This window comes from Octopus sinensis, linkage group LG6 (genome assembly GCF_006345805.1).
Source record: "Octopus sinensis linkage group LG6, ASM634580v1, whole genome shotgun sequence".
In the NCBI taxonomy this organism is placed as follows: Eukaryota; Metazoa; Mollusca; class Cephalopoda; order Octopoda; family Octopodidae; genus Octopus; species Octopus sinensis.
Window position 1 is genome coordinate 870,455 of NC_043002.1, and position 23,259 is coordinate 893,713.

A 23,259-nucleotide genomic window follows, 5' to 3' on the forward strand; every position below is an offset into this window, starting at 1 on the left:
GGTCTACCTCTTCCACAGGTTCTCTCAACCGCCACACCCTAGCGGTTGAGGGAACCTGTGGAAGACGTAGACCCAGGAAGACTTGGGATGAAGTGGTGAAGCACGACCTTCAAACTTTGGGCTTCACTGAGGAAATGACTAGTGACCGAGACTTTTGGAAATATGCCGTATGTGAGAAGACCCGGCAAGCCAAATGAGACCATAATCTCGTGGCCTATGCCAGGGGTGTTACCAGCCCACTTATGCGTACCTTTTCCTTTTTTGGACACTAAAACTCTGCTTGTGAAGACCTGTTGAGGCAAGTGAAATCAAAATCAAAATCAAATTCGATGACTGGCATCTGTGCTAGTGGGGTGCAAAGAGCACCATACAAGTGTGATCATTGACAGAGCGGCTAACTGGCTTCCGTGCCAGTGGCACTTAAAAGGCACCATTCGAGCGTGATCATTACCAGCATTACCTTACTGGCACTCGAGCCCCGTGCTAGTAGGGTATTAAGAGCACCATCCGAGCGTGATCGTTGCCAGAGCGGCTATCTGGCCTCTGTGCCGTGGCACGTAAAAGACACCATTCAAGCGTGATCGTTACCAGCATCGCCTTACTGGCACCTGTGCCGGTGGCATGTGTAACAAAAATCGAGCAAGGTTGTTGCCAGTACCGCCTGACTGGCCCTGTGCTGGTGGCACGTAAAAAGCACCCACTACACTCTCAGAGTGTTTGGTGTTAGGAAGGGCATCAAGCTGTAGAAAGTCTGCCAGATCAAGATTGAAGCCTGGTGCAGCCATGTGGTTCGCCAGCCCTCAGTCATTCGTCCAACCCATGCCAGCATGGAAAGTGGACGTTAAATGATGATGATAACATTATTTCTATATCCTATGTTTTGACAGGTTTGATCTGTGGTCCTCATGGGGTGTCTTATTCCTGGATAAGTTCATTTTTGATTGAATTTGAAATAGGAACCTTGATATCTAAACTCAGGCTGGTCATAATCTTGTCCACTATGTCACTGACGTCTATACATTTAATTTTTAATTTGTTATGGCAAAGAACAATCTTCACCATTGTATCAGATTCTACAAAAGAAATGAATCATCTGAAAAACTCCTTCCTGAATAACAAATAAACCATTATATTTGTCACCCATAGCAGTTCCTAAAACACAAAGCAAAGGTCAAACCGAATTCCTCTTTGTCTGTGACCCACGGAAATGTCTGATAGAATTCAGAGAATATGCAATATGCATAACACAAGTTCTGGGTTCAAATACCACTCTTTTCAGATGATTCACCAAAGTCTCAGGAATGGCAAGAATATAAATGGAGGATCTATAACATGCCATACTTTTGTAGAAAGTCCTGTCAAAGAGAAAGTAGGAGACTTGTTAAGACCTGAGGGAGGAGCATAATGAAAATAGAGACACCCAAGTGAGGAATGGCTGAATATATAAATGTGTGGAAAAGTGATCAAAGACTCTAAGGAATATAATTTCCATACTGAAAGATAAATACAGTAAAAACCTATAAAATCAAAAAATGGTCTACATAGCACTCGTTGGAAACAAAATAATAAGGCTAATGCTGACATTAGCTGAGTATGGTTGCCTTTAATGAAAGAAAATATATTTAAGCAATTTAAAATGTAACCTCAAATGTAATACATGCGTCAGTGATATTGAGAAGAAGCACCTGTTCTACTTGCCATTATTAGTTTAGAGTTAAAGACTCCTTGTCTGAATCCACAATGTAAATAGATTTCCAGGGACAAGACACCTGATGTTGACTGAAGATCAAACCAATTGAAATGTATTTTAGGTACAAATCTTGAAAAGGTTTCATCTCTAAAGCTGTCACTGAGACACTTTGTTTTATGTTGCTCCAGTATGACTCAGCTGTAGAAATGGGTTGTGGGGACGTCGCTGGTGCCAAGCTGTATTGACCTTTTCTCTAAGTCTGGTATGCATGGGTGACTGCTGGTCTTCCATAAACAATCTTGCCTGGACTTGTGCCTTAAAGGGGAACTTCCTAGGTGCAATCCCATGGCCATTCATGACCAAAGGAGGGGGGGTCCATCTTTTATGAACAATAACTTATTCCAAACATTTAGACATTTAATTTCTTAAAATTATTTTGGAAAAAATTTCACTTTTACTTTTAATTCTTTTTAAAGCCATGAGGCTGTAATTCTGTTATTTTTATATCCTGGTGTTGGATAAATAATCTAACAAAGCAGGTGGAAAGAAAATATTCACATGATACACTATGTTTATTGTTACATGAGGTTAAATGCTGTCTGACAACAGCTCACAGCGAACTGCTTCCTTAATCAATTGCTCACCATTCTTTATTTTATAGCAATGAATCAGTCCACTTATAGTCACTTGGAGGGTGGTCAGAATCCTTCCACAACAGTTATTCTCTGAGTTGGTAGTGCAACCTTGTTAATTTTGGCTACAGTAATTTTGTTCATATAAGAAGCTACTCAAAATAAAATCATATTAAATTCCAGGTTATTACAGATGATGATGACAATGGTAGTGGTACCACCATTGTCTGTTATCATCATGATTCTCTCCAGCTTTGATGTTTTTCTGAGTTATATATTTCATCTGCCAGTTCAGATTGGAGCCTGGTGCAGCCATCTGGTTCGCCAGTCCTCAGTCAAATCGTCCAACCCATGCTAGCATGGAAAGCGGACGTTAAATGATGATGATATCTCAGCTCCTTCCTGCAGCTTAGAGAGGCAACCCTTTCTTCAATCCATGCATTGTCCTGGGCATGGCCATCAACTAGGTACTCTCAATATGTCAGGTAGTTCCAACTTACAAGGTGGTTTCAAAAAGTTCCCAGACTAGTAATGTTTAATTAAAAGATAACTTATTTACCTTAGTTTTGACATCATCTCCATGGAAATAGTCATCTTGCACAGCACTACACTGGTCCCAGTATTGCTGCCACTTTTGGAGGAAGTCATTTTCCTTAAGTTAGTCAAGGACCTTCTGAGATTCACTCTTGATCTCAACAAGAATGTTAAAACTGTGACCTTTGAGCTACATTTTCATCTTGGGGAAGAGATGAAAGTCCATAGGTGCTAAATCTGGTGAATAGGGCAGGTGCAGAAGCAACACCATGTTGTTTTTGGTGAGAAACTTATGAGTGAGGGGAGCTCAAGTGACAGGGTGCCTTGATGTTGTGAAGAATCCAATTCTTCATGTTCTACAGATTCAGTTGCTTTTGCTCAATGTTCTCCCTCAAACGCTTCAAAATGTTGCAGTAGAACTCTCAATTGATGGCCTGACCCTGGGGGAGGAATTCTCGATGTACAATACTGTGGATGCCAAAAAAAAAATGATGAGCATGCTCTTCATTGAGCAGTGGCTTTGTCCTACCTTCTTTGGTCGTGGTGATGAAGGGCTTTGCATTGTGATGACTGCTGCTTCGTGTCAGGGTTGTACACATAGACCCCACTATCATCACCGGTGATGATCCTCAACTTGAAGGATGGATCATCGGCAGCATACTGATGGAGATCTTGACAAACTTTGATGTTCTTTTTGCTCAGTGGTCAGCTGGTGGGAGGCAGACATGCTGCATGTTCATTTCAGATGCTAGGACTGCTTGCACGGACCTATACAACAGACCAGCAACATCAGCAATGTCATTGATTGTCCTCTGACGATCCTCATGCACAAGCTGATGAATTTTTGCCACATTTCTTGGGATGATGCTCATGGCAGGTCTTCCAGATCGCACATTGTTTTCCAGTGACATCCCTCTGCTTTTCAAGTGCCTCTGCCACTTGAACTATTGCGTACGACCCATCGCCTCATTGCTGTAAGTTTGCCAAAGCATGCTCAATGTCTCAGGAGTGGACTTCCCAAGTTTAATGCAAAATCTCATGTTAGCTCTTTGTTCCAGCTTTCTGACCATCACAAAAACACAGACTACAAGATACATGTAATCACAAAAAAAACTCAAATTTCACAACTTGTAAAGTAAACACAATGATGTCACTTGGCACACTACCTCATAAAGGTCACTGCTAGTTCTTGCTGTGCATGCAACTATGTGCTGCCATCTGTTGGTGTACTACAGAACTAGTTTGGAAACTTTTTAATACTACCTCATATCATGCCAAATTTTTGCATTCTTTGAGACAGTTCCCAGTGCACCAATCATGATGGGCATTATACTCACTATTGAGGTTCTCTCTCTCTCTCTCTCTCTCTCTCTCTCTCTCTCTCTATATATATATATATAATATATATATATAATATATATATATATATATATATATACACACACACACACACACTCACAAATATATATATATATACACACACACACACACACACACACACTCACAAATATATATATATATATACACACACACACACACTCACAAATATATATATATATATATACACACACACACACACATACATATACACACACACACACACACACACACACTCACAAATATATATATATATACACACACACACACCACACACACTCACAAATATATATATATATATATACACACACACACACACATACATATACACACACACACATACATATACACACACACACACACACACACATTCTCCACTTCAAATGCCAGGTGTTGAGGCCGTTTGGCTTTTCCATTCTCTGTCTTCACAATGCTCTGCTCAACAGGTGCCACTATGTCAGTGAACATCCTTGCTTTTGTCTCTTTCCATAGAAAAGAGACATATGGTTGATTATTGGATGATGCCTGTGTGCGAACTGCTATGCTACATGGCAGTGATAAATAGGTTGTGGCTACTGAGGATATGTGAAGGCTTGAAAGAAATGAAGCCAGTATGCTCCACTGGGATGGGTAATGTCAGTGTGCATGTATGACAATAATTTGAGAGTAAAACTGGGAATACAAAAGGTCAGAGGAAATGTGTAAGAGAGAAGACTGCACTGGTCCAGTCATGTAATGTGTATGAATGAAGACACATCAAGAAGTGCTGAGGGAACATGTGGAAGGGACAGACCCAGGAAGATGTGGGACGAAGTGGTGAGAAAGGATCTTCAAATGTTGAGCTTCACAGAGGAGATGATAGGGAAGCGTTTTGCTGTGCTTGAGAAGACATGTGAAGCTAAGTAAAATGATGGTTGTCTTTGCATACAGGCATGTCCCTTGCAACTATCTCCAGCTGAGCATTCCTAGTCTTGTGGGCTTGTGGGTGTTCATGCCACATAGAATGTACCTGTACCAGTGTCATGTGAACACACCTGTGCTGGTGCCACATAAAAAGCACCCAGTACATTCTGTAAAGTGGTTGGCATTAGGAAGGGCATCCAGCTGTAGAGACCCTGCCAAAACAGACATGGAGCCTGGGCAGCTCTTCACCTGTCAAACCGTCCAACTCATACCAGCATGGAAAACAGATGTTAAATGATGATGTTGCAGCTTCTTATCTGTACAGATTGTATTACAATCTATCTGGGTTTCATTTGATCATTCCCTGTGACTGACAAAGGCTGCTGTATGTATCAGTTGTCTATACACTAGACCGTATCTCCTGCACACTTTGTGCACCTGCTGTGCAACTTTGTCATAGCCTCTTTTGTACTCCCTTTAGACCAGTGTTGATCATCCACTAACTACATGTCTGACGGTTTCACATGAGTTTCCATACCATTTGCACAGAGATATTTTTGCTGTACTATCAATGCTCTACTTGACTGAGTTTCTTCAGGATGAAGTAGAATTTTCGTCTCATAATAGAGTTTTGGCTGGTTTAGATTTGTGTGTTAAATGGAACTCCGTGAAGACTCTGGAGAAAGACAAACCTCAACTTATTTAATGCTCAAGTCCAAAACATTATCTGCCTATAAAACACTGAGTAGAGGTGGCCTCTTCTGGAAAGGATGAAGTTGTTCAAAACTAGTAGGAATTAGGAATATATTTGTTTAACGAGAAGGAATTATATCTCACTCATTAAAGGATTATATTATTTCTATACTGTGTGTGTGTGTGTGTGTGTGTGTGTATTCATATGCAGGAAGAGTTTTAGTTAAATTTGATTTGCAAAGTATTTGTAAAACAATGAGATAGATTTCAATGACTTTATATCCTGGTTTTGATATTTTGCACATTTCTTGATGCAATATTTCACATGGGAGGTTAACTAATGAATGAGTTGCATTAATTAACTATAAATCTCTTGAATTAGACATTATAGGACTAATTTAAAAACAGGAAAGAGCAACAGCCCCTCCCCCACTCATGGAACTTGCAATTCTTTCCTATGACATTCTAATTATTATTGGAGCTGTGGTCTCTCAATGCACAGAAGTAGTTGCTTGACCTGAAGAGACTCCCTGATCTTTGAGCTATGCACCCTCTCCAGTAGTGTTACTCCAAAGACTCTTTGAAGGACCCCATTTTGGCCATTTGTATTTGTGATTGTACTCCTTTTTCTATTACCCAACATTCATGACCATAAGTGAAGATAGACATGGAAACCGAATTGAAGATGATGAGTTTGGCCCTTTTGCCAACCCCTCCTCTCCTGAGGGGTCAAATGCTGGATCTGGTACATTACTATGCCAGTACCTGCAATTCTAGCATTCAGTTCAACCTCCTGCTCCCATCACTTGTGAATACAGCCTCAAGATTATTGAACTTCTCCACTTGTCTCAGTGATGTTCCATTAACATGCAGAGTGCACTGGGACAAATTTCTTGAGAGAACCATTGTCTCAGTCTTTGCAGCAGTAATTCTCATTCCTGCCTTGGGTAGTGAACCCATTCACAACATGTTGGAGATCACCTTCTGATGAACCCATGTTGTCTGCAGCAAATATCGGCTGACACTGATCCTACACTGCCAACTGTGATGTCACTTTCACAATGGTTGTGCATGTCAATCCATTTCACAAAAATTATGAAAAGCAGAGGTGACAACGTACATGGCAACCTCTAGTTGCTGTGAAGTTCCTTTAAGAATGTCCAGGTGTTTGTATTCAGGTGAATGGCACCATGTCGAAACCTTTCAAGTGGGTATTGGACTTTGGCAGGGGTGCATATTGCCAACTCTCCATTTTTTAAATTTTTATGAATTGGTTTGGCATATGTAGCCATTGTGCAGTGAGTGTAAGATTGGTCAACTGATATTTTCACAAAGCATGGGACTACTTGGTTCTTCAGAAAGTGATCTCCAACATGTAGTGAATAGGTTCACTGACCAAGTGCTGCAAGGCAGAGATGAGAATTAGTGTTCTAATATTGTTGTGGCAAGAATATCATTGACACCCCTGGAGGATTGGAAGAACAGACAGAAAGGGTAGAGGTCGGTAGTATTTGTGAGAGAACATTTGGTAGTCTTACAAAGTACACCATGTGAACACATTGATTGAACCTCCGCTGTGTAACAAGGATATAAAAAATATAAATGCTAATATTTAATATATCACTGAGTAACATCTGTAATTATTTTGCTTATTGTTTATTTATCTGAGCTGTAAAGGAAATTCTGTGTTAAGGGTGGCGGCAGAAACAGAAGTGAGCTGGGCTGCAGCCATGCTTGGGCACCATCATAATGGATTTGGTTGACAAATTGACCCCTTATTTTTAAATTCTGCTACTTATTAGAATAAGTAGCAGACTTGATCTGTTTTGGCAAACCACTAAGTTATGGGGTGCAAACAAATCAACACTGGTTGTCAAGTGATGGTAGTGAAACACACACACACACAGCACCACCATCATTTAACATCTATTTTTTATGCTGGCATGGGTTATATATATATATATATATATATATATATCATCATCATCTAATGTTTGCTTTTCATGCTGGCATGGCTTAGATGGTTTGGTAGGAGCTGGCTAGAAAGAAGACTGCTCCAGGCTGCAGTGTCTGTTTTGGTATGGTTTTTATGGCTGGATACCCTTCCTGACACCAACTGCCACACAGTGGACTGAGTGCTTTTTGTGTAGCCCCAGTACTGGCAAGGTCACCAGGTAACTTGCAAGACAAAGATCCTTTGAGAGGGGAGGGAGCTTTGGAGGGGGGGTGATCTTATGCCAGATGATGAAAAGTTAGTGTGTGGTAAGCAGAAACAGGTGTCTTGGTATAGAGGAGATACATGGTTACCTGGTCAGGGGGAGAGAGATAGAGAATGAGAGAGATGGTGGTGAAGTGTCCGGGCATACTCAAAAGGAACAGGGATCAGAATATAAATGGGATGTTAGAGTAGAGCAAGGAAGAAATGGATGATGGCAAAGTTGCAGGAGATACCCTCAAGGTACAGGTGTCATAAATGACAGGATATTACTAAAAGTGTGTGAGTGATGAGTAGAGACTTCACATGGATGCAGAGAGTGTGAGGGTTGTGAATGCAGTGCCTGGTGAAACCTGGGTGTATAAAGGGGGTGGGGAACTATGGGATAGCAATGATACAGCAAGCAGGGCAGGGAGGACTGGATTGGGGAACGAGAGATAAGCATAGTGCATGAAAAGAAGAAATGTGAAGAAAAGAAGAGGAGATGTAGTTTGGTTTTTTGAGGTAGGATGTGGGAAAAGGTTGATTGTTACATGTGGGTGGAACACACAGTGCTTCTAGAATTCAGTTTCACTGAAGTGGGCAGATCTTCTCAAGAACCTTATATATATATATGTCATTGCCAGTCCCGCCTGACTGGTTCGTGTGCCGGTGGCATGTAAAAGCACCCACTACACTCTCGGAGTGGTTGGCGTTAGGGAAGGGCATCCAGCCGTAGAAACACTGCCAGATCAAGATTGGAGCCTGGTGCAGCCATCTGGTTCACCAGTCCTCAGTAAAATCGTCCAACCCATGCTAGCATGGAAAGCGGACATTAAACGATGATGATGATGATATATATATATCAGGGGCATATATTCTGGTTGTGCAGTGTACACCCATCGAAAATGGCAAATTCCTTATAAATACCAGCGTTACTCATTAATTTAATCACAAATCTTAATGGAAAACTTTTGTTATACCTCTGCTTGAAATTTGGAGGCATTGGGTGTGGCAGCACAACCAATTCTTCAGCAACCACCATATACCACTGATGCCCTTCTTTTCTGTTGTATTGGTTGCTTGGTGCTATTGTAGAAGATACTTGCCCAAGGGACTATGCAGTGGGACTGAAATTCGAACCGTGTGATTGCAATGTGAGCTTCTTAATCATAGACATGGTTGTATAATTTACTCGTTTGACATTTCATAGTTTAATTATACTATATTAGTGGAATTAAAACCGTATGAATTATAGTGGAATTTTTTATTCTCAGGATAATTGAGATTTTTGCTCTTGAATGGGTTAACAAAACCTCAGAATCTCACTTCTGTTATTTCATTCTGCACACAAATTTATTAACTTATAAAAAGAGTGGACTTAAAGTGTTTAAAAATTGCATTGGTCAACTATTTTTTGTTTTTAATGGTTTTCTCAATGAGGTTTAAGTTACAATTTATAACATTTATTGCAAAAGTGAATAGTAATTTTTCTAAAATGATTCATATACATTTTTATGAACGTCGTTTTGTTTTTTCTCTGTATAATTATTTAAAATATAAATATGTAATTATAAGTGTGATCCAAGTGGATTGCAATTAAAACGAGACGAAGCAATCATAATGGATAGCATTGAAAGACAGACAGACAGACAGACAGCTCAACAGACCTGTTCACAAGCTGTTGTGGCTTCTTTGTCTTTCCTTCTTTCTCTTGCTATTGACTGTTGTTCAGAGATTATTGACTACCATATTTATATGAGTATTATATATACCTTTTTGTTGATTTTTAAACTTGAATATTAAGTGTGCACATTATAGACAAGAATTAAATGTGTCAGGTGTGTCACAATGTTTGTGACAGCAGAATGGAAGTTTGTCAGTCGTACCTATTGTCCGTCCAAGCACACCGATGATTCACTGTGACAATGTTACATTTTTCTATAAATGAGGAGAATGCATTAAATGTTTAGTACAACTGTTAGACACAAGACCCTTGGAATTACTGCTGTCAAACCTGAGTACACAAGGCCAGAATGTAATGATATTACCATTGTCAAAAATATTCTTTGAGTTATTTAATGGGAAAATTAATAAATCAATCATCATCATCATCATCATCGTTTAGCGTCCGTTTTCCATGCTAGCATGGGTTGGACGGTTCTACTGGGGTCTGTGAAGCCAGAAGGCTTCATCAGACCCAGTCAAATCTGGCAGTGTTTCTACGGCTGGATGCCCTTCCTAACGCCAACCACTCCGTGAGTGTAGTGGGTGCTTTTTACGTGCCACCCGCACTGGTGCCAGACAGAGCTGGCAAACAGCCACGAACGGACGGTGCTTTTTATGTGCCACCGGCACGAGGGCCAGGCGAGGCTGCCAACGGACACGAAACGGGGCGGTGCTGGCAACGGTCGCGAAACGGAAAGTTCTCTTACATGCCACCGGCACTGGTAACACATCTGCAATTTCCATTGATCGATTTCCATTGATCGATTTCGATTCTGATCGTCACTTGCCTCAACGGGTCTTCACAAGCAGAGTTTTGACATGCCACCGGCACTGGTAGCACATCCGCAATTTCCATTGATCGATTTCGATTCTGATCCTCACTTGCCTCATCACGTCTTCACAAGTAGAGTTTTGTGTCCCAAGAAGGGAAGGTATGCATACGTAGGCTGGCTCCATCCCATGTAGAAGGCCACGGGTTATGGACTCACTTGTCCTGCCGGGACAATAAAGATTATATATAGATACTGTCATTATCAAAGTATAAGCTGTAAAAAAAATTAAAAACCCCCTATTAGTTAAAGAGTATAATTATTATAATGAATATGAAAATCAAAATCAAATGGAAATTGTAGTCGTGATCCCCATACCGGTGGCACATAAAAAGCACCATCCTAGCATGGCTGATGCCAGCATCGCCTTCACTGGCCCCTATGCCAGTGACACATAAAAGCACTCACTACACTCTCGGGGTGGTTGGCGTTAGGAAGGGCATCCAGCTGTAGAAACACTGCCAGATCAAATTGGAACCTGGTGCAGCCTCCTGGTTTCTCAGACCCCAGTCAAACCATCCAAGCCATGCCATGCCAGCATGGAAAACGGACGTTAAACGATGATGATGATCCATCATATACATGTCTGTTGCATGATCTAAAGTTTTTTTATAATGAATGTTTTTAGATTTGGCATTATGTCTTTTGTTGCCTTCCATACTTGTTGAATTTTCTCAGGTTAACCCTCAAGAGTAGACCTTACGCTTTTACAGTCTGTAATCGTCAAGTTCAAAGGTCACAGTTTTAAGCAGATATTTCAGCAATTATAATACATGTGACTCAGCACCTTTTTTTCTTATACATCATAATAGAAAAAAACAGATTGTATTCTACATGAGCTATTTTTTCCAGGATTGCTTCTATGGTGTGCATTATACGTTGGTGCTCTTTATATTTGAATACATATTTTACTGCCTTAGTCTCTCTCTCTCTCTCTCTGTGCCTCTCATTCAGATATTTATAGCACAACACACATAAAAACATATTTGACATAACTGAGTTTGTATTGGAACTCATGAATTGCAACTGAAATCTTCACTTTTTTTTGGGATCCAGACTGGAATGCCAGTCATTTTCGAAATGCTGGTTGCAATTGCTTACGTTTGTCTCTCTCTCCCACCAAACACTTATATTATTTCTTCATCAACAAGAGAAAAAAGGAAAGACAAAGAAACTACAACAGCTTGGGAACATGAGTTCTCTCTCTAATCTTATGGTGCATTTTTAATCATTCAAATTTACATAATTTATGTCAAAAGTAATTATGTAAAAATGTCAGGTGAATTGTGTTTGACCTTGGATAATTCTGAATTCATTCCTCAATCTTCATAACCCTTTTAAGATTGGTGAGATTGATGTGATTCGACAATTATGAAGTCAGTGGATGACTACAAGGCAAACATGGGGTAAGGAGAAAATTCGAGAGTGATAATATTGAAAGGACTGGGGGAGGAGTAAAAATTTAGATAGAGGTAGAGAATGAGTGATTTATCGAAATGAAAAGGCATGTGAGCCATCACTGCAAGGAGCATTAGTCCGTATTGAATGAAGAGGATGAAGAGGCAGTACCTGCAGGGTGGCAGTGTATTGATAATTGATTCCATGTTAATCTATAAGGTGATCTTTTTGTTTTGGTGGGGGTAGCAAGTGAAATGAAGTCTGGGATGTTTGGTAACAAAATTGTGGGAACAGCAGCATCCTAGTCTAGATCTTGAGATGAACAGGAACTGTTTGGAGCTCAAATATGTTTGGCTCTAGACAGAAAGACCAGCATTTTTGGATGTAATTTTTGTTGTGTTGTGGGAAGATTGAGAGATGTACAGAATTCTTCCTGATTTTAATTATGTTTTCTTCATAATGAGTGTGGAGTTGAAGATCTCAGAGAGAAGGGGGATGAAAGCCTTAGTTAGGCAGTTTGGTGGTTTGCAGTTCAATGTTTTGTTGATGTCAAGTTGTTTTTGTCTGAATTCTCTCAAGGAGAAGGACTCATTCATGAGTTACATAGAGAAACATATCTTCAGCAGAAGCACTTTCATGGAATCTTACCTTATGGTTATTTGGGACGATGTAGGATTCAGGCTGTTGGAAAATATGGTTTTTAATGCTTGTCTCTATCACCTTTGAGATGTTGAGAGTGAAATAAAGTAAGAGTTTGTGGAGAAACGGTGTAGCGTCTGTTGGTATGGGTTACTCTGCAACATGTTTCCAAAGATTGAGATAAATGTAAGTGGAAAGGAAGTAATGAAAGAGTTTGGTGAGGATAGGGACTAGTTGTGTAATGATTTGTTTTACAGTAATGGAAGAAACACTGTTAGAACTATGTAAGTAGTCCGGTTGGATATGTGTGGAGTTGGGTGAGACACTTGGAATCTTTTGCTTACTGAGGAATCAAACTATGAGATACAAGATGCAAGAACTAAGGATACAAAATTTTATATCAACTGATAGGGTAACCTCCTATTGTGTCATCTTGGTTGTAGACCATTGGATCTGATGGTAGGTTGCCATTGAGGTTCTTACTATGCATAGGGAAGTGTGGTTAGCACACTGTGATATTATATTTCCTTGCCAGAAACCATGCAACAGTAGGAATATTAAGCCAAGCTGTGTGTTAAGAATACTAACACCACAGTATTTTGTCCAACTTTCTATTAATTCTAGCAGCCATTGTTCCACATATTTATCTTTGTTCATTTCTATTCTTTTAACATAAATGCCTACCAAAAAAAAAACTGTCATTTTATCAACCTACCAAAGAAATACACAACATGAATTTAAAATCTTATACATATGTTGTGCTTAATATTTCTTGAAATAAAATATTTTTCTCTAAGATCACAATTGATATTTCTTGAAAATTATAAGTAATTTTATTATAATTTTTGATTACTTTTAGATCATACGGCCCGTATTTGGTGCATTGAATCAGGTGTTGCTTTACAGCAGTATATTGGCCATCAAGGTTCAGTTAACTCAATCCGATTCCATCCTAATCAAGATCTAGCCTTAACAGGCTCCGGAGACAGAACTGCGCATATATGGAAAATGCAGTTTACTTTACCGTCCCATTTGGAATTTATGGTTAGTACTATGAAATATCTACTTTTATTTATTTGAAATTAATAGCATACTTCCACCTTTCAGGACTATTTTAGTTTCATGTGATGTTGAACAAATTTCTTTTGCTGTCATCATTGGTGTGGTTGCGTGGTAAGAAGTTTGTATTCCAACCACACGGTTCTGGGTTCAGTTCTACTGCATGGCACCTTGCGTGAGTGTCTTCTACTATAGCCTCAGGTTGATCAGAGCCTTATTTGTGGATCTAGTGGACAGAAACTGAAAGTAGCCTGTCATATGTGTGTGTATGTATGTATGTATATATATATATATATATAGGGGTTGGACAAAATAATGGAAACACCTAGCATCATACCATCATAATTTTGAAATATCTATAAAATCGTCAAAAGCTTGTTTATATTTGTTTTTTTTTAAAATTTATTATTAGTGTTGCTTAGTATGTTTTGCTAAAATTGCTGTTTATTTTCAGATATAATCAGAAAAAGGTAATTAAAATTCATTAAAATGACAGATCTATTGGACTTTCAAAGAGGTCAGATTGTTGGTGCTCGTTTATAAGGTGCTAGTGTAACGAAAACAGCCAAAATGTTTGGTGTATCAAGAAGTACTGTCTCAAATGTAATGGCAACTTTTGCTAAAGAGGGAAAAACCTCCTCGTCAAAACAAAACTCCAGAAAAAAGCCAAAACTTTCAGATAGGGACTGTTGGACTCTCACACAAATTGTTAGAAAGGTTCACAAAAGTACAGCTTCCAAAATTACTGCAGAGCTTAATGACCACCTTGAGAATCCAGTTTCCACAAAAACTGTTCATTGGGAGCTGCACAAAGCCAGATTTCACGGGAGGGCTGCAATCAGAAAACCACTACTTTACTAAACAAACCTTGCAAAGCATTTATAGTAGAGTAAAAACTACAGAATTGGTCCCTGGAGCAGTGGAAGAATGTTATTTTCTTGGACAAGTCATCCTTTACCTTATTTCTGACCACTGGCTGAGTATACGCGTGGAGACAGCCAAAAGAAGCACTTGACCAGACTGTCTTCTTCCAACTGTTAAACATGGAGAAGGATCTGTGATGAACTGGGGGGTGGGCTATATCTTGAAAATATGCCAGCCCAATGGTTTCTCTTCATGGCAGAATTAATAGTTAAGGCTATTTAGGCCTTTTATCTGATCAAATTCATCCTATGGTTGCGGAACTGTTTCCGGAGAGAAACGCAATCTTCCAGGATGATAATGCACCAATTCACACTGCTAAAGTTGTTATTGAATGACACAAGGAACATTCTAGTGAAGTTGAACATCTTATCTGGCCACCACAATCCACACATCTCAATATTATTGAACATTTCTGGTGCATTTTAGAAAAGCAAGTAAGGAGTCGATATCCTCCACCATCATCACTACAAGAACTGGAGACTGTTTTAGCTGAAGAATGGACAAAATTTCCTTTGGAAACAATTAAAACTTTGTATGAGTCCATACTTCGTAGAATTCAATTACTGAAATTACTGCCAAAGGCAGTCCTACCCCATATTAAAATAAATTTGTTTGGAATTTTAAGGTGTTTCCATTATTTTGTCTAACCCCTGTATATATATATATATGTGTGTGTGTGTGTTTGTGTGCACCTTTGTGTCTGTCTATGTCCCTTGCCACTGTTTGACAACCACTGTTGGTGTGTTTATGTCCCCTTAACCTAGCGGTCTGGCAAAAGAGACTGATAGGACAAGTCCTAGGCTTAAAAGAAACTTGACTACTCATACTGGAGTTGATTCATTGAACTAAGATTCTTCAAGGTGGTACTCCAGCATGGCCTCAGTCTGATAACTGGAATAAGTAAAAAAAAAAAAAATTCAATGATGTCAGGCAAAAAAGAAAAAAAATTTCATTTGATTTGAATATTCTTGATAAACATTAGGTGTAGCCATGGTTGTGTGGCTAAGAAGTTTGATCCCACTGCATGACCCCTTGGGAAGTATCTTTTACTATAATTCCAGATTGACCAATGTCTTGTGAAGGAATTTGGTGAATGGAAACTGAAAGAAACCTGTTGAATATGTGTGTGTATTTCTGAGTGAATGCTTATATAACTACACTGTTCAGTTCCAAATGGGAATATTAATGTCTGTGGCTGGACTGCTTCAACCAATCGTGTCTGGTAACATTTCTTGTCAACAAATTGTCCGTTTCCTCTACACTTTTGAATTCCTCTGCAATAAAATCTCTTATTTGAAAAAAGGGCAACAGGAAGTGCACCCAGCTGTAAAAACTCTACCTCAAACTTTTTCCTGCCTAAGCCATGGAGAAACAAGCATTAAACAAGAGGATTAACGATCTCTAGATAGAAATATTAACAGAAGATATAATGATTATAATCATCATTATTATAATCATCATTATTATAATTAATGTTTTAGTATTTGAATATTAATCAATGGTTCTGTGAACGATAATCCTACGGAGACACCCTCTTCCTTTGCAGTCTCACTGCGGAGATTTGGCAACTCCCCTTTAATCTCTCCCCTTTTTTTTACTCTTCGTGGTCTACCCCTTTGCATACGCAGACACGAATACCTTCAATTATTTCAAACCAACAAAGCCACTTCACCACACAATCTCCTATCTGTTACCTTCAAACATTGTATCCCAGAGCTAGCCCCTATGCCCACTAGCTTCTCCCTTTATACAGGGATCTGCTCTGATCTTTGGAAATCTATTATAGTGTGTCCCATTCCCAAAGGAAGGCAATCTCTCTGACATTATAAACTATTGTTTTGTTGCACTCATTTCTCACATCTCAACTGTAATAGAGATAGCCATTAACTATGGCATCCTCTTACATCACACACTCTCTCTCTTTTTAAGGACTTCACTATGGTTTCTAGTTGTACTGATAACCTACTTTCCTCTCTCACCTACAAGTGGTAGGCTCTTAGCTTGGAGGAATTTGGCAAGAGCAATGTTGTTGCCATTCATATCAGGAAGGTCTTCAATATGTTCTGCATGTCAATCTCTTATCAAAATTTCTTGCCTATGGGCTCTATCTCTTGGATTGGTAGCTTCCTGTCAGATTATACTATTGCTGTGTGTGTGTGTGTGTGTTGACCATGTTCTTTCTGTCCTTCATTCTATTAACATGCCCCAAATTTTGCCCCCCTCTCTTCCTTCTATCTATGAATTACTTGCCATCACATCTGGTAACACCCACTCTTACACAGATGACACTATTCTCCACCTTTGCTTTGTTTACTCATGACCTGGACATCAGATACCAAAACACAGAAGGACTCCATTAACAGAATATGTCACTTTTTTCTCTTTCTGTCACAAGAAAACACAAATGTTGCTCATACCAAGTGAAAATCCGGTCATGAGCAGCACTTGGTTACAGTCCCTAAAATTGTCTCAATTCTTCGTTGAGAACGATGTACTGAGTGGATATCACCATTCATGGCTGGCTGATTTTAGGAAAGTACTGGCCCTAAGGAGGTACATTTCACAAGGGAAACTCTCTCATCTATTCCTTAATGTCTTACATAAAAATATTATTCATCCATTCCTTTGTTAGTATACAAAAAACAAATCAAGTCTGTTCGTACAATTCAACAAAAGTTATAGCAATTTCGAAGTAGTAGGTGCTTATGTTTTTTGTTCCCTCAAAAATAATGCAGTCATAGGGGAAACTAAATCAGTGTGCTAAAGGTTAAAGTAAGGTATTGCTATTGGATTTGTGACAGTGATGTTGCTGCATACACACATTCTAGACAGCATGCAGAAGAAGGGCCACCCAACTGCTTGTCCTTAAGTCATTCCCTGACCCAGTCCCTCCTCTGGCTCCTAAGGCAGGCTGTCTCCTCTCACTCTCTCTCTTTCTAGGGGCTACTATAATTGTCTTTACTCATGCTTTCTTTACTTTACACATTTTCTCCTTTCATTACTTTTCTTTCCAACTCTTTAGGTTCTGCTTTGATTGTTTCACTCACTCGGTTTTCCCAAGAAGTTCAATCTTCTGGAACTCCCCCACCCCTGCTTTTATTTTCTTTGCAATATTGTCTTACATGTCTAGAAGGGGTTGCAAAGGCTATGGAGACTGGCGTTTCCTCCAAATGCCACACAAAAAAAAAAAAAAAAAGAAAAAGGAGGCATATTCTTTGTTCTTTTACTACTTTTATTTTGGTATATTGACACAATACAATGTCCCTTGGTTATTTCATTCGATATAAGACATGAAATACAATGTTGAATAGAATACGTATTGAGTTCTATTACTCCACTTGGTTTGACTAAATGATACTTTTAACACGTGTGTATATATATATATGTATGAAGCATAACATACATGTGTATATATATTTTTGTCTGTATGTATGTATGTATGTATGTATGTATATATGTTTGTATGTATGTGTGTGTGTGTCATCATCATCATCATCATCGTTTAACGTCCGTTCTCCATGCTAGCATGGGTTGGATGGTTCGACCGGGGTTCTGGGAAGCCAGAGGTCTGCACCAGGCTCCAGTCTGATCTGGCATTGTTTCTACAGCTGGATGCCCTTCCTAACGCCAACCACTCCGTGAGTGTAGTGGGTGCTTTTTACGTGCCACCCGCACAGGTGCCAGGCGAGGCTGGCAACGGCCACGGTCGGATTGGTGCATTTTACGTGCCACCGGCACGGAAGCCAGTCGAGGTGGCGCTGGCATCGGCCATGATTCGGATAGTGCTTTTTACGTACCACCTGTCCAGGGGTCCTGGCATCTGCCGGGTGCCAGTCATAGGATTGGTTCATAGGATTGTGTGTGTATATATATATATATGCATATCTATGCATGTGTGTGTGTGTGTGTGTATATGTATATATACAGGGTTATTCAAAAAGAATGAACTGATTTCGTTATGCAATATTTTAATAAGGAAAAGCAATAGAAAACTCCAGCTGAGTCCCAAGTATCGACTCACAATCAACTTTTATTTTCTGTCACACACACAGACAGACAGACAGACAGAGAGAGGCATAGTTGTGTAGTTAAGAAGTTTGTTTCCCAATTGTATGATTTCGGGTTCACTCTCACTGTATGGCACCTTGGACAAGTATCTTCTTCCATAGTCCCTCATTGACCAAAACCTTGTGAGTGGATTTGATAGTTGGAATTGAAAAGAGCCTGATGTGTGTGTGTGTGTGTGTTTGAGTCTCTTTGCTTTGACGTTGGATGAAAGTTGTAAATGGATGTCTCTGTCAGACAGGCAGTCATTCTTTTCCAATATTCTGTGTGTTCGGTAATGAGGAAATAGCATTTTGTTTGGAAACAGATAAGGGTTGGCGACAGGAAGGACATCCAGCTGTAGAATATCTGCTTCAATAAACTCTGTCTGACCCATACAAGCGTGGAAAACTGGTTGTTAAATCAACGATTATCTATTGTTCTGTGTGTGTGTGTGTGTGTGGTGTGTGTGTGTGTGTGTATATGTGTATGCAGGAGTGCGAATGTATGCCTGTATATATATATATATATATATATATATATATTGAGAGAGAGAGAGAGAGAGAGAGAGAGAGATTGTTGAGATGCTTGAGCGGAGACGTGTAGATTTGTGCTGCATCCAAGAAGTAAGGTGGAGAGAGGTTCCTCACAGGCAAAGAACACAGGTACAAGATTTTCTGGGCAGGGAACACTGACGGGGTCGGGGGCGTGGGTATACTTCTTGCGGAGAAATGGGTTGATAAGGTAATCGAGGTAGTCAGAGTATGTGACAGAGTACTTAAGATTAGATTAGTGCTTCACCATAGGTCAGCTACCATTATCTTGGCCTATGCCCCTCAGCCGGGGCTACCAGAGGGGCAGGAAGACCGATTCTATGACACCCTATTGCAGACTACCTCGTCGACGAATGACAGAGACCTTCTTTTTGTGGCTGGTGATTTCAATGGACATGTTGGACAACGTGCAGGGGGCTTCCATGGCATACATGGAGGCTATGGTTTTGGTTCCCGCAATGAGGAGGGAACCAGACTGCTGGAGTTCTGCGATGCAAATGATCTTATGGTTTGCAATACTAACTTCAGGAAACCCGCCCGTTACCTAGTGACCTATCGTTCTGGCAGACACACCAGCCAAATTGACTATATCCTCACCAGAAAACGGGAAAGAGGGCTGCTTATCAATGCCAAAACCTTCCCAGGCGAAGAATGTACCACTCAACATAGATTAGTAGTTAGCGACTTCAGGATCAGGGCTAAATGGTTGCCCAGAAGATCAGCCTGGAGGAGAAGGGTCTGGAAACTTAAAGATCCTGCAAATGGGCAGAGATTTAGAAACGTATTACTCAAAGCCTTTGATGAAATAGAAGGGGATATAGCATCACATAATGTGGAAGACAACTGGAGGTTTCTACGGGACAACCTGCTGAGCGCCACTGACCAGATCTGTGGCTGGTGCAAAGTCCCCACTCAACCCAAGGTAACATGGTGATGGAAAAATGTTGACAGGGCTATTAGACAAAAGAAACAGGCTTGGAAGGACTGGAAGAACAGTGGTAGTAGGGAAGTGTATCAGACTGCCAGGAGGGAAGCTAGGAGACAGGTTTATTTAGCCAGAGGGGAAGCGGATAAGAAAAAATTTGCCAATGTTCTGCATCGTGAGGACCAAAGACTTGAGGTATTTGGTGTTGCAAGACAGTGTGTGAGAGAGAATCATGATGTAGTAGGAGAGAAATGTGTTCGCATTGATGATGGTTCACTTGCGCTAAATGAGGATGCAAAGAGAGAGGTTTGGAGATGCCACTATGAAAGGTTGCTGAATAAAGAAAATGAATGGGATAAAGAGAGTCTGCCGAATGTTGACCCAACAGAGGGACCAGCTATCTGAGTTGACAGTTCTTTGGTAGTTAAGGCAATTACAAGCATGAAGACAGGGAAAGCCCCAGGCCCATCAGGAATTACTGCAGAGATGCTAAAAAATCTGGCAGTGTCGGCTATATCCTAGTCACCCGTATAGTTAACCAGGTAATACACGAAGGAGTCATACCCAATGACTGGTGTAGCAGCACCATAGTCAACTGCTACAAAGGTAAAGGAGATGCATTCGATACGAATAATTACAGAGGTATCAAGCTGTTGGATCAGGTAATGAAGGTTACGGAGAGGGTCATAGCCCAACTGATTAGGGAGAGAGTCAACTTGGATAAGATGCAGTTTGGTTTCGTGCCAGGGAAAAGCACCACTGATGCCATATTTCTGGTGAGACAGCTGCAGGAGAAATACCTAGCCAAAGATAAGCCCCTGTACCTGGTTTTTGTTGACATGGAGAAAGCCTTTGACAGGGTCCCCCGATCCCTTGTTTGGTGGTCAATGAGGAAACTAGGGATAGCTGAATGGTTAGTGAGAGCTGTGCAAGCCATGTACAGGGATGCTGTAAGTAAGGTGAGGGTTGGCAACGTGTACACTGAAGAATTCAAGGTAGAGGTTGGGGTCTACCAGGGTTCAGTCCTCAGCCCCCTCCTATTTATCATAATCCTCCAGGCAATTACGGAGGAATTCAAGACAGGATGCCCCTGGGAGCTCCTCTAAGCTGATGACCTTGCTCTAATTGCTGAGTCACTATCAGAACTGGAGGAGAAGTTTCAAGTGTGGAAGGAGGGATTAGAATCGAGGGGCCTTAGAGTCAACCTAGCTAAAACCAAAGTCCTAATAAGTAGGAAAGTAGACAAACCACAAATGCCATCAGGTAGATGGCCCTGCTCGATCTGTAGAAAAGGCGTAGGTAGAAACTCTATAAGATGTACCCAGTGTAAGCTATGGACACATAAGAGGTGCAGCAATATCAAAGGAAGGCTAACTGGGAAGATAGTTTTTGTGTGTGGCAGATGCTCAGGAGCAATAAACACTGAAAATTTGCAGAAAACAACTTCCGTCACTTTCCAGGGGAAAAAACTAGAAGTAGTTGATGGCTTCCATTATCTAGGTGACCAAGTCAGTAGTGGGGGTGGATGTGCTGAAAGTGTTACTGCTAGAGTAAGAATAGCCTGGGCAAAGTTCAAGGAGCTCTTACCTCTGCTGGTGACTAAAGGCCTCTCGCTCAGAGTAAAAGGCAGACTGTATGATGCATGTGTACGAACAGCCATGCTACATGGCAGTGAAACATGGGCCGTGATTGCTGAGGACATGCGTAAGCTCGCGAGGAATGAAACCAGTATGCTCCAATGGATGTGTAATGTCAGTGTGCATACTCGACAGAGTGTTAGTACCTTGAGAGAAATGTTGGACTTAAGAAGCATCAGCTGTGGTGTGCAAGAGAGATGATTGCGCTGGTATGAAAATGTGCCATTTTAATGATATGCTAGCATCTCTCCTAATACATGGGAGGGCACAGCTATTGACCGTAGCAGATGGAGAAGGATTGTGTATGAAGGGATAGCTACTTATGAGAAAGTAAGGAGGGATGTCAAGAAGGGTATCATTGTTGCACTTCCAGATGGTAAGGGTCTTCCTATGACCGTGCAATTGCTACCACTTTTTCACCTTTTTCATGGCATTCTATCATATCCAGTTTATCTTCCAGCATTATAGCATGATGCTTAGCACTTATTCTATGAATTGTCTTAGGAGCCATGGGGGCAAAAAAATAAAGTCACAAATGAATGAGAATGTGAAAGTAGCTGATAAACAGACGTAGACAAATCTGAATTGAAAACAATCACAGGAATCACGAGTGACAACGATGCCTAATGATAGATATTGGAACTACAGGGCAACATGAGATCCAAAAGACCAATAAGACAACACAGCTGATTTCATGATTTCATTCACTAAGCTACGCTACTTTATGGTGCGTATCTTAACATTTACTATACGTATTTTAATATGATTCTATATGCTTTTATTCTTGTTTATTGTACAGTAACGTGATTTTATGTACCTTTAATGGTTTTCTAGTGATTTTACGATTCCAATATTTGTGGCGGACAGACGTGAAGTCGAGCGAAATGACTTGATTTGATTTTTATTTTTCCATATATTATGTTTGAAAACCAACATATAATCGAGAACAAATCAAATCTAAATGACGTAAGCCTAGCCAAGGTATGCCTGTAGATATGTATGTGTGTGTGTGTATGTATGCATGCATGTATGTATGTATGTATGTATATAAGTAAATAAGAAGAAAATGGAAAAGAAAAAAATTGAATAAATAATACTCGGTTCATTTTCTTTGTATCACAATGGAAAAGTAATGCAAAGCAAAAATGATATAAGAATAAGTATAAAAGAAACTATCAACAAAACACCAAAAAGTATCCCAAAATATCCTACACGTGTTTCAGTCTGACAGTATGTTTAAATTATCAACAATCAAACAATTATAGATGTAAAAAGCCATATATTGTCAGGTATCTTCAGGGAAAAGTAAGTATATTTAACTAATTCGAGGATTGTGTTTTGAAATTTTCAAATGTAAACAACTGTGGAGTCCATGTGATTAGATATTGATCGTTAAAATGTTGCTAAAATATCACAATGCATTTGAAAAATATATTTATAAAATTCTATGGGAGGAAAATGGGATAAAGACAAATGTAACATCATTAGGAGTGTAAGA

The 23,259-nt window shown here is 40.0% G+C and overlaps 1 protein-coding gene across 3 annotated transcripts in view; it reads left to right on the forward strand.

The window, feature by feature from the left end:
* Window positions 1-23,259, forward strand: part of LOC115212801 (WD repeat-containing protein 37) — a 203,003-nt gene that overhangs the window by 32,594 nt on the left and 147,150 nt on the right. For all 3 annotated transcript variants that reach the window (XM_036503539.1, XM_036503540.1, XM_029781509.2), the window contains one exon: window positions 13,478-13,662. In XM_036503539.1, coding sequence (XP_036359432.1) covers window positions 13,478-13,662 — 185 coding nt within the window. The remainder of the gene's footprint in view (window positions 1-13,477; window positions 13,663-23,259) is intronic.